General features: G+C 45.3%; 1 protein-coding gene and 1 pseudogene across 6 annotated transcripts; both read left to right on the forward strand.

Annotated features, from left to right (window-relative positions):
* The first annotated feature begins 1,475 nt into the window (after positions 1-1,475).
* LOC103164387 (nuclear protein 2) lies at positions 1,476-8,589 on the forward strand. Of its 6 annotated transcripts, none has more exons than XM_027413811.2 (2): positions 1,476-3,239; positions 8,411-8,589. In XM_027413811.2, the coding sequence occupies exon 1, from the start codon at positions 2,902-2,904 to the stop codon at positions 3,208-3,210; it is 309 nt and encodes a 102-aa protein (XP_027269612.1). In that variant the 5' UTR covers positions 1,476-2,901; the 3' UTR covers positions 3,211-3,239; positions 8,411-8,589. The 6 variants fall into 6 exon arrangements, 4 of the variants coding, with proteins under 4 accessions (XP_027269612.1, XP_027269613.1, XP_035299254.1 ...); XM_027413812.2 differs by having other exon boundaries at positions 1,476-3,232; XM_035443363.1 differs by lacking the exon at positions 8,411-8,589 and adding an exon at positions 5,360-6,284 and having other exon boundaries at positions 1,478-3,239.
* On the forward strand, positions 7,729-7,841 carry LOC113831117 (annotated as a pseudogene).
* Positions 8,590-14,033: the final 5,444 nt, after the last annotated feature.

A 14,033-nucleotide genomic window follows, 5' to 3' on the forward strand; every position in this document is an offset into this window, starting at 1 on the left:
TGTTTGTTTTTTTGAGACAGGGTTTCACCGTGTAGCCCTGGCTGTCCTATAACTCACTATGTAGACCAAGTTGGCTTTAAACTGAACAGCAGTCCACATGCCTCTCCCTTCTGAGTGCTGGGATTAAAGTGATATGACACCACCTCCAGGTCTTTAGCCCTTTGTCCATGTTTTTACTTAGCTCTTTCAGCATTCTTGTGATTTGATTATATTTGTGGAGGATTGTTTTGTTTTGAAATAAGGTCACACCTTGCAGTCCACTCGAGAGCTAGGATTACAACCATGGACCACCACACACAGTCTAGTCAATATATCATTTTTTTGAGATGTGGTCTTTTTTTTTAAGATTTTATTTATTATGTATACAACATTCTGCTTCCATGTATATCTGCACACCAGAAGAGGGCACCAGATCTCATTACAGATGGTTGTGAGCCACCATGTGGTTGCTGGGAATTGAACTCAGGACCTCTGGAAGAGCAGTCAGACTGTGCTCTTAACCTTTGAGCCATCTCGCCAGCCCCCGAGATGTGGTCTTGTTGCTAGATTTTTCTTGTCCTGCCTGGTCCCTTTTACTCCTTCCTCTGCTACATGGCAACCCTTTCTGGTGCTTCTCTGCTTACCTTTCCCATAATTCTCCTCATCTCCTAGTTCTGCCTATCTTCCTGCCTCATAGGCCAAACAGTGTTTTATTCATCAACCAATAAGCAAAACATATATACAGAAGGACATCTCCCATCATGGTCTCATTTAGCCATGGTCTCATTATGTAGCCCTTTCTGGTCTAGAGCTCACTATGTAAAGCAGGCCTTGAAATCATAGAGACCTGGCTGTCCTTGCTTCTACTTCCTAAGTGCTGGGACTACAATTGTATACTAGTAAGCCTGGCTTGTTTTCATTGGCCTGAGTGTTACTGTTTTGCTTAAATTAGAAAAAGAGGCGCAAGATGAGACATGAGAACAAGAGATACATTAACAATAGTTTAGATAGTTTATTATATCACAGGAGAGCGAGTGAGAAATAGAAGAACAGAGCAGGACAGAGTAAAAGAGAAGAGGCAGAGTTAATGGCTGACAGCCATGGTTGGTCACGAGAGAGAGAGAGAGAGAGAGAGAGAGAGAGAAGAGAGAGAGAGAGAGAGAGAGATACAAGCTTTAAAGGGAAAGCCGAGCATGTGCACTGAGGCTTCATGCATGTGCAGTGTCCTCACGCAGGTCGGTAATGCATAACAGGTGATGTGGCAATGATGGGCACATCACTGTGCATGCCCCGCCTGTTGTCAGGGGGCAGGGTCAGCCCCGTGTACCTCCTAACACTGAGGACTAGCATAGTGGGTTTGAGATCCTGGGATTAATCCCCCAAATGCTTTCTATATTAAGCCCAATACCTGAGTTTTTTTAAAAAGATTTTATTTATAATTATGTATACAACATTCTGCTTCCATGTATATCTGCACACCAGAAGAGGGCACCAGATCTCATAATGGATGGCTGTGAGCCACCATGTGGTTGCTGGGAATTGAACTCAGGACCTCTGGAAGAGCAGCCAGTGCTCTTAATCTCTGAGCCATCTCTCCAGCCACATACCTGAGTTTCTTTAAGGATGGTGTCTACTAATGATTGTTTTTCTTTAAAAATGATTATATTGCAGCCATTCAGATAGTTTATCAGGTGAAATTACTTGCTACCAAGTCTGATAATTTGAGTTCATCCTACAGGGTCCACAGGATGGGAGGAGAGAACATACAGAAACTTCCCTCTGACATCCATGTGTTTACACACACACAAAAAAATTTAAATTTAGATTCATTTAGTGAGTGCTGGGAATAGACCCCAGGTCCTCTAGAAGAGCAGTCTTAACCACTAAGAACTCTATCCTGCCCCTTGGTCATAAGACACTACTTAGGATGCCAGTCAGGATGTCTTCTCAGTTTGAGGCATGCTTTTGGGTATATGCTTTGAGGGAGAATGTAGATTGAGGAGGGACAACCCACCTGATGTAGGGCAGCACTATCCTGTGGGCAGGGGACTTGAATAAAAATGGAGGGGGGGGGGGAGAGAAAAGCAAGCAAGGCGCTTGAATTCCCCTTTCTTTGCTTCCTGATTGACTAATGCAAATATGAACAAATAGCCTCATGATCCTGCCCACCGTGCCTTCCCATCTGACTGTATGTATTCTCAAATTGTGAGCCAATACACACCCGCTTCTAAACTGATTCTTGCCAAGTATTTGGTTATAGCAGGGAAAAAATAATGTTGAAGAGAATCAACATGTCACACAAAGAAACAACATGAGCAAAGTGAAAGTAATTCCGTAAACCTATTTTCTTTCGCAAAAATGAACCCAAACTGGGCTAGCCAATACATTCGGCCAAAGGGGCCTCCGTCTTTTATCCCTGTGCTGGGGATACAGGTGTGCACAACCACACCAGTGCTGGGGATGGAACCCAGGGCTTCGTGCATGCTAGGTAAGCACTCTACCCACTGAACCACATTCTCTTGTTCAGTCCCTTCAGGTTTTTGACCAAGGGAACCAGAAGGTTTACAATTTTTTTCTCTTTTTTTTTTTTTTTTTTTTTTTTGGAGGCTGTCCTGGAACTAGCTCTTGTAGACCAGGCTAGTCTCGAACTCACAGAGATCCGCCAGCCTCTGCCTCCCGAGTTCTGGGACTAAAGGCGTGCGCTAGCACTGCCCGACTGATTTACAATTGTTAACAATTGCTGCTCCACAGGGTCCTAAAACAATTCCCAAATCTGGAACAAAGAAGCCTTGCTTAGAACCCACGCCCCTCTGTGAGGTCACAGAGGGTTCGCCCCTACAGGGGAACCAATAGGAGCACTGGGCGGGACCTTTCGGCCGGAGTAGCCAGCGGCGGCGGCGGCGGGCGGAGCGCAGCGGCGCGATGAACCCGCCAGCTCGTCGTTCCGTCTCCCGCCCACGGGCTCGAGTCCGCCCGCCGCCGCCGGAGACGCTGCCCACTGCGGGCTTCGATGATGAGCTGTACGACTGCCTAGATTACTACTACCTGCGTGACTTCCCAGCTTCCGGAGCTGGCCGCAGCAAGGGCCGGACGCGGCGCGAGCAGCAGCTGCGCACCAACTACCCGGTGCCCGGCGGCCATGAGCGCAAGGTGGCGCAGACACTGATCAACGCGCAACGTAAACGTCGCCAGCGCCAGCTGCAACCGCGGCCGCGCACGCGCCTCACCTGAGCGGATATGGGCGGCAGAACCGGTTGGTGGTGGGTAGGAAATAGAGTACCTCGTATCTCAGTCTGGTCTCGAACTCACTATGTAGAGGAGGATTACCTTGAACTCTAGATCCACCTGTCTCCAGCTTCCAAGAGCTAGAATGTTAAGACATGCGCCACAATGCCTGGCTTCCTTCCTTCCTTCCTTCCTTCCTTTTTTATTTTTATTTTCTGGTTTTTCGAGACAGGGTTTCTCTGTGTAGCCTTGGCTGCCCTGGAACTCTGTAGACCAGGCTGCCCTCAAACTCACAGAGCTCTGCTCCCCTCTCCTCTCCCAAGTACTGAAATTACGGCATTTGCCTCCATCGCCCGACATTTTTTTTTGTTTGTCTTTGTTGTTTTGTTTTGTTTTTTTCGAGAAAGGGTTTCTCTGTGGCTTTGGAGGCTGTCCTGGAGCTAGCTCTTGTAGACCAGGCTGGTCTTGAACTTACAGAGATACTCTTGCCTCTGCCTCCCGAGTGCTGGGATTAAAGGCATGTGCCACCACGGCCCGGCCCTTTTTTATTTTTTTGACACGGTCTCATGTAGCCTAAACTGGCCTCGAACTACTTACTCATTCTCCAGCGTTCACCTCCAAATGCTGAAATTTCAAGCATGGGCCATGAGGTATTATTTTGTTTTATTGATAAGGCCCAATGTATGTAACCCAGGGTGGCATGGTATCCGTGGCAATCCTCAACCTCTCTAGCCTTGAGATAACAGGTGTGTGCCAACATGTTCACCTCTCACACCCTTCTAAGACTTCCCAGCATTATTTGTAACTGGACTCACCCGCTTGCAGAGGATTCCTGGCTGCTAGTGAAACTCTACGCTTTGGAAATTTGCAATTAGTTGAGAAATGCCTAGATCAGAAATGCCAGAATATGTCTCAAGACATACATCCTGGCAGGGCAGCTTACTCCTGTAATCCATCTCAGTGCTCCAGAGACTAAGACTGATGTAGTTAGTACTGCTTGAGTTTGAGGTCAACCATGGATACAGTGTGAGGCACTGTCTGAAAACAAAACAGACCCTCCTCACTTGCTTTTTGTTGCTTTGATAAACACCATGACCAAAAGCAACTTGGGCAGGATAAGGGTTTTTTTCATTGTAAAGTTTACAGTCCATCATGAAAGAAAGTCAGGGCAGGAACCCAGAGGTCCATGTTAACTTACCTTTCTTATACCTCCCAGGACCACCTGCACCTGGTGATTCTGCCCACAGTGGGCATGGCTGTCCCACATCAATCATTTCAAAAATGCCCCCACAGACTTGTCTGCAGACTGCTCTGATATCTCTATCTCCCCAATGACCCTAGTTGGTGTCAAGTTGACAAAACACAAGACAAACAATACAGGAGACAGAAACTAGGTATGATGGTGCACACCTGTATGCTTCTTAGGAAAGTGAAGAGGGAGTCAGAAGTTCAAGGTGAGGGACTGGAGATGGCTCAGCAGTTAAAGCACTTACTGCCCTTGCAGAGGACCCAGGATTCGTTCCCACCACTTAGCTCAGGTGCCACATACCCATCTGTACCTCCAGTTTGAGGGGATCCAAACTCTCTTCGGGCATCCATGGACACTGCATGCATGTCATACACAGACACATATTTGGGCAAACACAAACACTTTTTTTAATGAAAAAGATAAAAAGTTCAAGGTCATTGGCTAAATGGTCAGTTTGAGGCCAACCTGAGGTACATGAGACAGAAAAGGGAAGGTTGAGAACGAGCTCAGTTGATGGTGTTCACTCATTGTGCATAATCCTCCAGGATCAATCAGTCACCAGCACTGTCTATATGGCACTCATATCAATAATCTTAGGAGGAGCAAAAGTTTATGGTTATCCATGGTTACATAGTTTGAGGCCAGCCTGGACTACTTGAGACCATGTCTAAAAGAAAAAAAAATAACAAAAACAACCCACTAGTGGCTCTGACCTATTATCCTTGCGTTCAGGAAGCAGAGGCAGGAGGGTCATGAGTTGGAGTCCAGCCTGGGCTTTATTGTGACTCTCAAATCACCATGGGCTAGAGTAACACCTCATCTCAAAGGGGAGAACTGATAACTTCTGGTGCTCTTTGTAAGACTCGGGAGGGTAATTGATTCTTGTTTCTTTCTTATTTTCTACAGGAAACCTGAAAGACCTGTTAAAAGTATTTTCAACTGTAACTGAGTTCCTCCATGTTGGTCAACAGGTTTTTTGGTTTTTTTTTTTTTTTGACAGTTTTTAAGTTTACTGCTTCAATCTTTTCCTCGATAATTAACTATTAAGTAAGTAGTTTCCAGTGGGAATGCCTTTTTAGGGTTTTCAAATTAAAAGAGAACAGCAAGAATGCATTTTAACATTTCTGGGTTTTTCTCTCCCTCCCCCCTCCCCCAGTTGTCATGGTGGTAACTGGTTTCCAGTTTGTAAGTACTTGGGCTCTGAAGTATAAAGAGGAGATCACAGGACTGGGGAGATTAACTTATGTGCTAAAGTGATTGCAACAAAAGTCTGAGTACCTGAGTTTGATCTGTAAAAGCCATGTTTTTAAAGGCTGGTGTAGTGGCCTGCACTTATTTGGGAGGTAGAGACAGATTTCTGGGGCTCACTGGCCAGCTAGCATAATGTACCTTCTGTGTTTGAGGCCAGTGAGCAACACTGCCTAAAAAAAAAAGGAAGATGGATGTGTCCTGAAGACTCATACCTGATATTGGATAATTGCCTCTACATGTACACACCCACGCTCACATTCCTGCACATGCACACACACCTGAACATACATATACATACATATGCACCACAGTGAGCTGGGGAGAACCAAGATAGGGTATTTTATAAGAAACAATTCTACCCATATGTCATCTCTGAAAGCTTGTTGTTGTTTTGTTTGTTTGTTTGTTTCGGCTTTGGGGGTGGTATTTTGGGGAGTGACTGATTCAGGGTCTCTCTGTGTAGCCTTGGCTGTCCTGGAACTTGCTATGTAAACCAGGCTGGCCAGGAACTCACAACTTCTACCTGTCTCGGCCTCCTGAGTACTGAAATTAAATATATGCATCACCACTTCAGACTGAAGGTTTTTGTTTGTTTGTTTGTTTTTTTGTTTGTTTTTTTGGTTTTTCAAGACAGGATTTCTCTGTGGCTTTGGAGCCTGGAACTAGCTCTTACAGACCAGGGTGGCTTTGAACTCACAGAGATCCACCTGCCTCTGCCTTCTGAGTGCTGGATTAAAGGCATGTACCACCAACGCCCGGCTTTGTTTGTTTGTTTGTTTTTTTAAAGATTTTATTTATTATGTATACAACATTCTGCTTCCATATATATCTGCACACCAGAAGAGGGCACCAGATCTCATTATGAATGGCTCAGCCATCCATAATAGATGGGAATTGAACTCAGGACCTCTGGAAGAGCAGCCAGTGCTCTTAACCTCTGAGCCATTTCTCCAGCCATGTTTGTTTGTTTTTAAGACAGTGTTTCTCTGTGTAGTCCTGGTTCTTATGGAACTCCCTCTGAAGACCAGGCTGGCCTTGAACTCAAAGACCAGCCTGCCTCTGCCTCCAGAGTGTTAGGATCAAAGGGGTGCTCCACCACCATCTGGCATCAAGCTGAGGTTTTAATGTGAATTACAGTAAGATATTGTGGGGACTGGAGATACATCTCAGTTGATATAGTGTTTGCCTAGCATGCCTGAAGCCATTGATTCAAGCCATAGAGCCTGCATTAACCGGGTGTGTAGTAGGTAGCACATCCTGTAATCCCAGCACTTGGGAGTTACACATCTAAAGTATGAGGCCATTCTTCGTGAGTTCAGGACCATCCTGGGGTTTGTGAGACCCTATGCCAACAATAACAATACCCCGTATTCAACAGTTGCTGAGTTCTCTTCACTTGATTCACAGCAACTCTTTGACATGAGTGCTGCAGTCCCCATTTTAGAAAAGAGATTCTAATAATGTCCTAGTTAACTTTTTTAAAAAGTTGCATGTAGGGACTGGAGAGATAGCTCAGAGGCTGCTCCTCCAGAGGTCTGAGCTCAATTCCCAGCAAACACATGGTGGCTCACAACCATCTATAATGAGGTCTGGTGCCCTCTTCTGGCCTGCAGGCAGACATGCAGGCAGAACATTGTATACATAATAAATAAATAAATACATCTTTAAAAAAAATTCTGTTTATATATGTCATGTATATTCTGGTAACCCCAGAGGCTAGAAGAGAGTGTTGGATCCCCTGAAGCTGCAGTTAGTGTAGGCAGTCCTAAACTGGAATTCCTATGGGCAGTCATAAGCCGTCTACTGTGGGTGCTAGAAAACAAAGGTGGGTCATCTGGGGGCACAGTACACACTGTTAACCACTGTGCTGCCCCTCCAGTCCCCTAGTTAGATTTAACTCTCAACTTGGTACAGCCTAGAGTCACCTGAGAAGGAAAGCCTCAGTTGAACAATTCCCTAGATAAGATTGTCATTTGAAAAACCAATAAATAAGCAAATAAAAAGATCGTCACACCGTAGCACTTGTATGGGGTTTTTGTTTAACTGGTGGATAAAGACTTAGAGACAAAAATAAATTCTCTTTTGCAACCCAGAACTCACTGTTGTATGAGTTTTAATACATGTAAGAAGGAATATCACACACATAAAAAGGGTTGTCACACCAACAAAGCAGTGGGGGGCGGGGTTGTCTTGATAACTGAGTAGGAAGAACCTAGCACACTATGGGTAATACCATCCCCTTGGAAGGTGGCATTGGACTGAATAAACTAGCTGAACCTGTTTTGGTGTCTTTAATCTCAGCTTTCTAGAGGCAGAGGCAGGCAAATTTCTCTTGAGTTTCAGGATAGCCTGTTCTACATAGTGAATTTCAGGCCAGCCAAGGAACATGTACCCATAAACAGAGTTTGGGAGCAAAAAACCCTTGAAATGGGACAGTTACCTTGTACTACAGTAATTCTATTAAAAAACATCACAGAAACTGAGGTTATAACTCAGCACAAGTTCTATTTAGTAAGTGCTTAGTCCCAGATGTTCAATCCCCAACACCACAAAACCAAGATGAGCATTTCATCTCAATTATCACTAAAACACGGGCCTTGGAGTCTTTATAACTGCCATTCCCTCCTGAGATACTTACATCCTTAATAAAGACGTGGTTTGCTTTCCCAATTCATCAATAGCTCTATTCCATTGTTCTTGTTCAAGAGTCCTGCTGCCCTGGAGTGGCAAAGACAGCTCAGTGGATGAAGGTGCTTGCTGCCACACCTGATGACCTGTGGTCAATCCCTGGAACCCACACAGACAAAGAAGAGAATGACTCCCAAAATTTGTCCTGCCTTCTTCTACAAGCATCGCAGATACATACAGTCTCTTTCTGTCTCTGAGTGTGTGTCTGTCTTTTTTTTTCTCCCTCTCTCCCTGATTTTTTAAAAATATTTATTATTATACACTGTTCTGCCTCCATTCCAGAAGAGAGCACAAAGATCTCATTACAGATGGTTGTGAGCCACCATGTGGGTGCTGGGAATTGAACTCAGGACCTCTGGAAGAACATTCCATCCTCTTAATCTCTGAACCATCTCTCCAGCCCCTCCCCCTGTTTTTTTGAGACAGGGTTTCTTTGTGTAGCTTTGGCTGTCCTAGAATTAGCTCTGCTCTGTAGACAAGGCTGGTCTCAAATTCACAGAGATCTGCCTGCTTCTCACTCCCAATTGCTGAGATTAAAGTCATGTGCCAACAGCACTCCGTTCCATACTATTCAAAAAAACAAAAAACCTTCTGAATGAAAACTAAAATGCTTGCCCTAAAGAGCAGCCTGCTCTATAGAGCTAGTTCCAGGACAGCCAAGGCTACACAGAGAAGCCCTGTCTCAAGAAATCAAAATATGAGTCGGGCATTGGTGGTGCATGCCTTTAATCCCAGCACTCAGGAGGCAGAGGCAGGCGGATCTCTGTGAGTTTGAGACCAGCCTGGTCTCCAGAGCGAGTGCCAGGATAGGCTTCAAAGCTACACAGAGAAACCCTGTCTCGAAAAAACAAATATGTAAAGTTTTTATTTTTAATAATAGCACTCATTCAGCTATGGCTAATGCTCAAATAGGAGCATTATTCAGCAAACTGCATAGACGGTTTCAATAACATTCACCCCTTAGGGTTAAGCATATCACATATGTTGTCATTCTCAAATCTCTTTCAGGTCCCCATCCAAGGTTACACTTTGAATAATTTAAGCAGACATAGGAGACTTCAAGTGTGGCCACTTGGGCATATGGCAGATGTACACAGCAAAGACATTGCCAGAGTTATCGATTAACGTGTACCAGAGCTATTTTTTTCAAATAGCTATTACCCAGGCTCACCTTGCACACCTGGTAGAATTATGCTTTTCTTTTTCCTTTTTTTTTTTTTTTTTTTTTTCCCAGACAGGGTTTCTCTGTGTAGCTTTGGAGACTGTCCTGGCACTGGCTCTGTAGACCAGGCTGGCCTCGAACTCATAGAGATCTGCCTGCCTCTGCCTCCTGAGTGCTAGGATTAAAGGCATGTGCCACCACTACCTGGCTATGCTTTTCTTATTAAGAACACAGGGACTTAATGGCATATCAGAATTTAGTGGTATTTGTGACTCAGAGCTGTTCCCCCTTAAGCTGCCCTTCAGAGCAGGGGTCCACAACCCTCCTAATGCTTTAATACAGTCCCGGTACCATGTGGGTATGTCAGCATGTGGGCAGGCCACCTGGAGAAGGGTAGAGGAGCAATGTCTCCGATCCTTAGACCACGGGAAATACGTGTTTCTGATAGTTGTCCTGTGGAAGGGTCATTCGACCCTCAAGGGACCACCACCCAGAGGTTGAGAACCACTGCTCAAACAATAAAATAAAAATAAGCCTTTAACAGGCAGATCTCTGTGAGTTCGAGACCAGCCTGGTCTATAAGAGCTAGTTCCAGGACAGTCTCCAAAGCCACAGAGAAACCCTGCCTCAAAAAACAAACAAACAAAAAAAAAAAATTAAAATAAGTCTGGGAAACCTGGTGGTGGCAGTGCACGCCTTAAATCCCAGCACTCAGGAGGCAGAGGCAGGCAGATCTTTGTCAGTTTCAGGCTCTGAGACAGCCACAGCTACACAAAGAAACTCTGGAAAACAAAACAAAAGTCTGGGAAATGCTATACAAAAAAAGAGGTGTGGGGGGGATATAAGCTAATCAGGGTAAAATGGTTCTGGCTTGGAGTCTCAGCACTCTACAGGTACAAGTAGGAGCACCTGAAGTTCAAGTATATCCTTGGCTACACAGTAATCTGGACACCAGCCTATGCTACAGGAGATCCTGTCCAGAGGAAAAGTAGAAAATGAGTTCTGTGAAAAAAAAAAATCACTGCCAAACTGGGCATGGTGGCTCATGTCTATAATTCCAGCATTTAGGAGGCTGAGTGAGGCAGGAGAACTGCTGCAAGCTTTAGTCCAGCCTGGGCTATAGAATAAACAACAGAGGAAAGGGGGAGAGAAGGAAGGAGGGAGGGAGCCAGGCTCCCTAGATCCCTGATTTTTGCAGGGGGCATGAAAATATGTGGTACTGGGACTCATCAAAGGCCACGTTCCCTATTGTGGAGGTCACCAAGGCATGCACTCTCACACAGGCATCACCAAAGTACCAGCTTCCTGCCTCCCTGGTGTATCTATCACACCAGTTTACGGCTCCTGTTGTCTGGAACATGTTCTATCTCACTGTTCCCTTGTACTGGTGAGTCAGCTTCCATCTACTTCACGTTTGACTTTGGATGCCATCGGGGAAGTTTGTGTTTGAGAAACAGCTGGTAGAGAGTAGATACAGCTTAGCCTTGACATGTACAGCAGGCTGAAGGTGAGCATTCAACACGAGGACACTACCTTTGTTTTCTGAGACCACCTTTGCTCACAGGAGTCTTCAAGTAAAACTTAATTTTCCCAAGGAACCCTGGGAAAACATTCTTGAGTCAATGTTGCCTGAGTTTTGTTAGTTTGGGGTTAGGCCTGTAGGACTGAAACAGAGTCTCAATTCTGTATCCCAGAATACCCTTAATATCACAGCAATCCTGCCTCAGCCTCTCCGGTACTGCAGTTACAAATGTGGCCCACCAGAACAGGAGCTCAAGGGTCAAAGGTTTTTTGTTTTTTACTTAACATTTTTTTTCATTTATTTTACATACTAACCACAGTTTCCCCTTCCTCATCTCCTCCTTTTACCCCGCCCCTGCTTCCCAGGTCAAATGTTCTTAAACCCTGTGCTAGTGAAACCAGAACTAAGGACCTGGAAGCCCAGTTAGCTACCACAGTCATCAAGAAGGGTTTTGAGCTATAGTCTATAAAGTGCTTTTAATATATGATATAATATATATTTCAATATAATCTGTAAAGGCATTTTCCAACCTAGTGCCCAACAACCTGTCTTTCAAATCCAGTTGCTTCCACTCACGTCCCCTTGCTCTACTTACTCATGTCCCAGTGCTCTGCTTACTCATGTCCAGTGCTCTGTTTACAGGACACATTTTTTTTTTTTTTTTTCGAGACAGGGTTTCTCTGTGGCTTTGGAGGCTGTCCTGGAACTAGCTCTTGTAGACCAGGCTGGTCTCGAACTCACAGAGATCCGCCTGCCTCTGCCTCCCGAGTGCTGGGATTAAAGGCGTGCGCCACCAACACCCAGCAGGACACATTTTTTTTTTTTTACAGCACTCTTACTGCCTTTGTTCTCTTTGTTTATTTATCCTTGCAAACACTGAGCACTTACTCCAACAGGATCAGAAGTGCTGCACACTTATGGCAGTACTGTGTAGCTCAGGCTGACCTGCCATTCATGAAACTCCTGCCTTGGTCTCCCAGGTGCTGGGGTTGCAGAAGCACACACCCATGTGTAGCAAGCTTTCTTGTTGGACTGAAAGCCAACTTTGGACTGAAGCCCCCAAATAATGACCTGGAGACTTACTTTTAATTATAAAAGCTTGGCCTTAGCTTAGGCTTTTTTTTCAACAAGCTCTTATAACTTAATTAATCCATATTTTTTTTTAATATAAACCTACATCCTACCACATGGCTCAGTTCCTTCTTTCTACAGCATATCAGACTTGCTCTAAGTCTGTTGGTAAAATAGTGTATCTACATCCCTCCTCTGATCTCTCTGTCTCTGCCTGCAAGTCCCACCTAGTCTCTCCTGCTAGCTATTGGCCATTTAGCTCTTTATTAAGCCAATCAGAAGGTGTCTTAGGCAGAGACACATCTTTACGGTGTAAACAAATATCACACAACAACCATAGCCAGGTACAGATATGGTTTTTTTACTCAAATCACTAGTACAATACGGTAAAAGCAGAAGGTTTTTTTTCCTTTAGCGTTTTCATTTTCCTTTTAGTTAAAAGTTATGTTGGTCTCAAATATATAGAAAGGAACTTAAATTTAAAAACAAAACTGAAAAAAAGAAAGAATGAAATAAAAAAAAAGCAAGGTATACTGGCATAGTGATCTGGTGGTACATGCTGTAATTCTAGCACTTCAGAGGTAGAAGCAGGAGGATCAAGAATTTTTTGTTGCCGGGCACATACCTTTAATCCCAGCACTCCGGAGGCAGAGGCAGGCAGATATCTGTGAGTTCGAGACCAGCCTGGTCTACAAGAGCTAATTCCAGGACCGTCTCCAAAGCCACAGAGAAACCCTGTCACGGAAAAAAAGAATTCATGGTAGTGCTGGACAGTGGTGGCACATGCCTTTAGTCTAGTACTCGAGAGACAGAGGTAGGTGGATCTCTGTGAGTTTGAGGCCAGCCTGGTCTGCAGAGCAAATTCCGGGAGAGGCTCCAAAGCTACACAGAGAAACCCTGTCTTGAAAACAACAACAACAACAACAACAAAAAGAATTCAATGTTGTTCCAGGATACTCTTGGCTCTGTCCATCTGCCTGCTCCCCTCATTCTCTTCCCCGCTCCCCTACCCCTCCACCATCCCCTGCCGCCTCCACCAAAAAGGCCCTTACAAGGTGTCAGTGGCACATGCTTTTGATCTTAGCATTAGGGAGGCAGAGACAGGCAGAGATCTCTGAGTTCAAGACCAGCCTATATGGTGAGTTCCAGGACAGCCAGGGCTACACAGAAAAATGCTGTCTCAAAACAAAACGAAACAAACTGAAGCCAAAGCCATGGTGGAACACTGGTTACTGCCTTGTTCTTCATGGCTTGTCCGGTCTCTCTCTCTCCCTTCCTTCCTTCCCTCCTTTCTTCCCTCCTTCCTCTCTCCTTTTTCTCCTTCTTCCTTCCTTCCTTCCTTCCTTCCTTCCTTCCTTCCTTCCTTCCCTTCCTTCCTTCCTTCCCTTCCTTCCTTCCTTCCCTCCCTCCCCCTTTTCTCTCTCTTGTAGGGAGCCGTCCCTGCATTCTCCATTACAATGATGGCGCCTGCAGGCACTGAATGTAAACAAGATTATTGCGCAGGCGCTGGGTAATTTTCCATTCCTTGATCTCTGCCTATTCCGTGGCGTTATATGGCCTGATGAGCTGCAGCCAATCATAGGGTGACACGTCCCAGGCGGCGGCTGCCAGCCTTTATTAGGGGACGGGATTCTTGGCTCGGGGTCTCTGCTCTGGTAAGCTTATGCTCTCCTCTCAAGACGCATTAAAGCTTTACTGCAGAAGGATCCGAATGTCCTGTGTCGTTCTTGCTGGCGAGGCGATAGCGCGGGACACACTCTCTCTCTCTCTCTCTCTCTCTCTCTCTCTCTCTCTCTTGGTTTTTTGAGACAGGGTTTCTCTGTGTAGCTTTGGAGCCTATCCTGGCACTCGCTTTGGAGACCAGGCTGGCCTCGAACTCACAGAGA

The sequence above is a fragment of the Cricetulus griseus genome, chromosome 4 (genome assembly GCF_003668045.3).
Source record: "Cricetulus griseus strain 17A/GY chromosome 4, alternate assembly CriGri-PICRH-1.0, whole genome shotgun sequence".
NCBI lineage: Eukaryota > Metazoa > Chordata > Mammalia > Rodentia > Cricetidae > Cricetulus > Cricetulus griseus.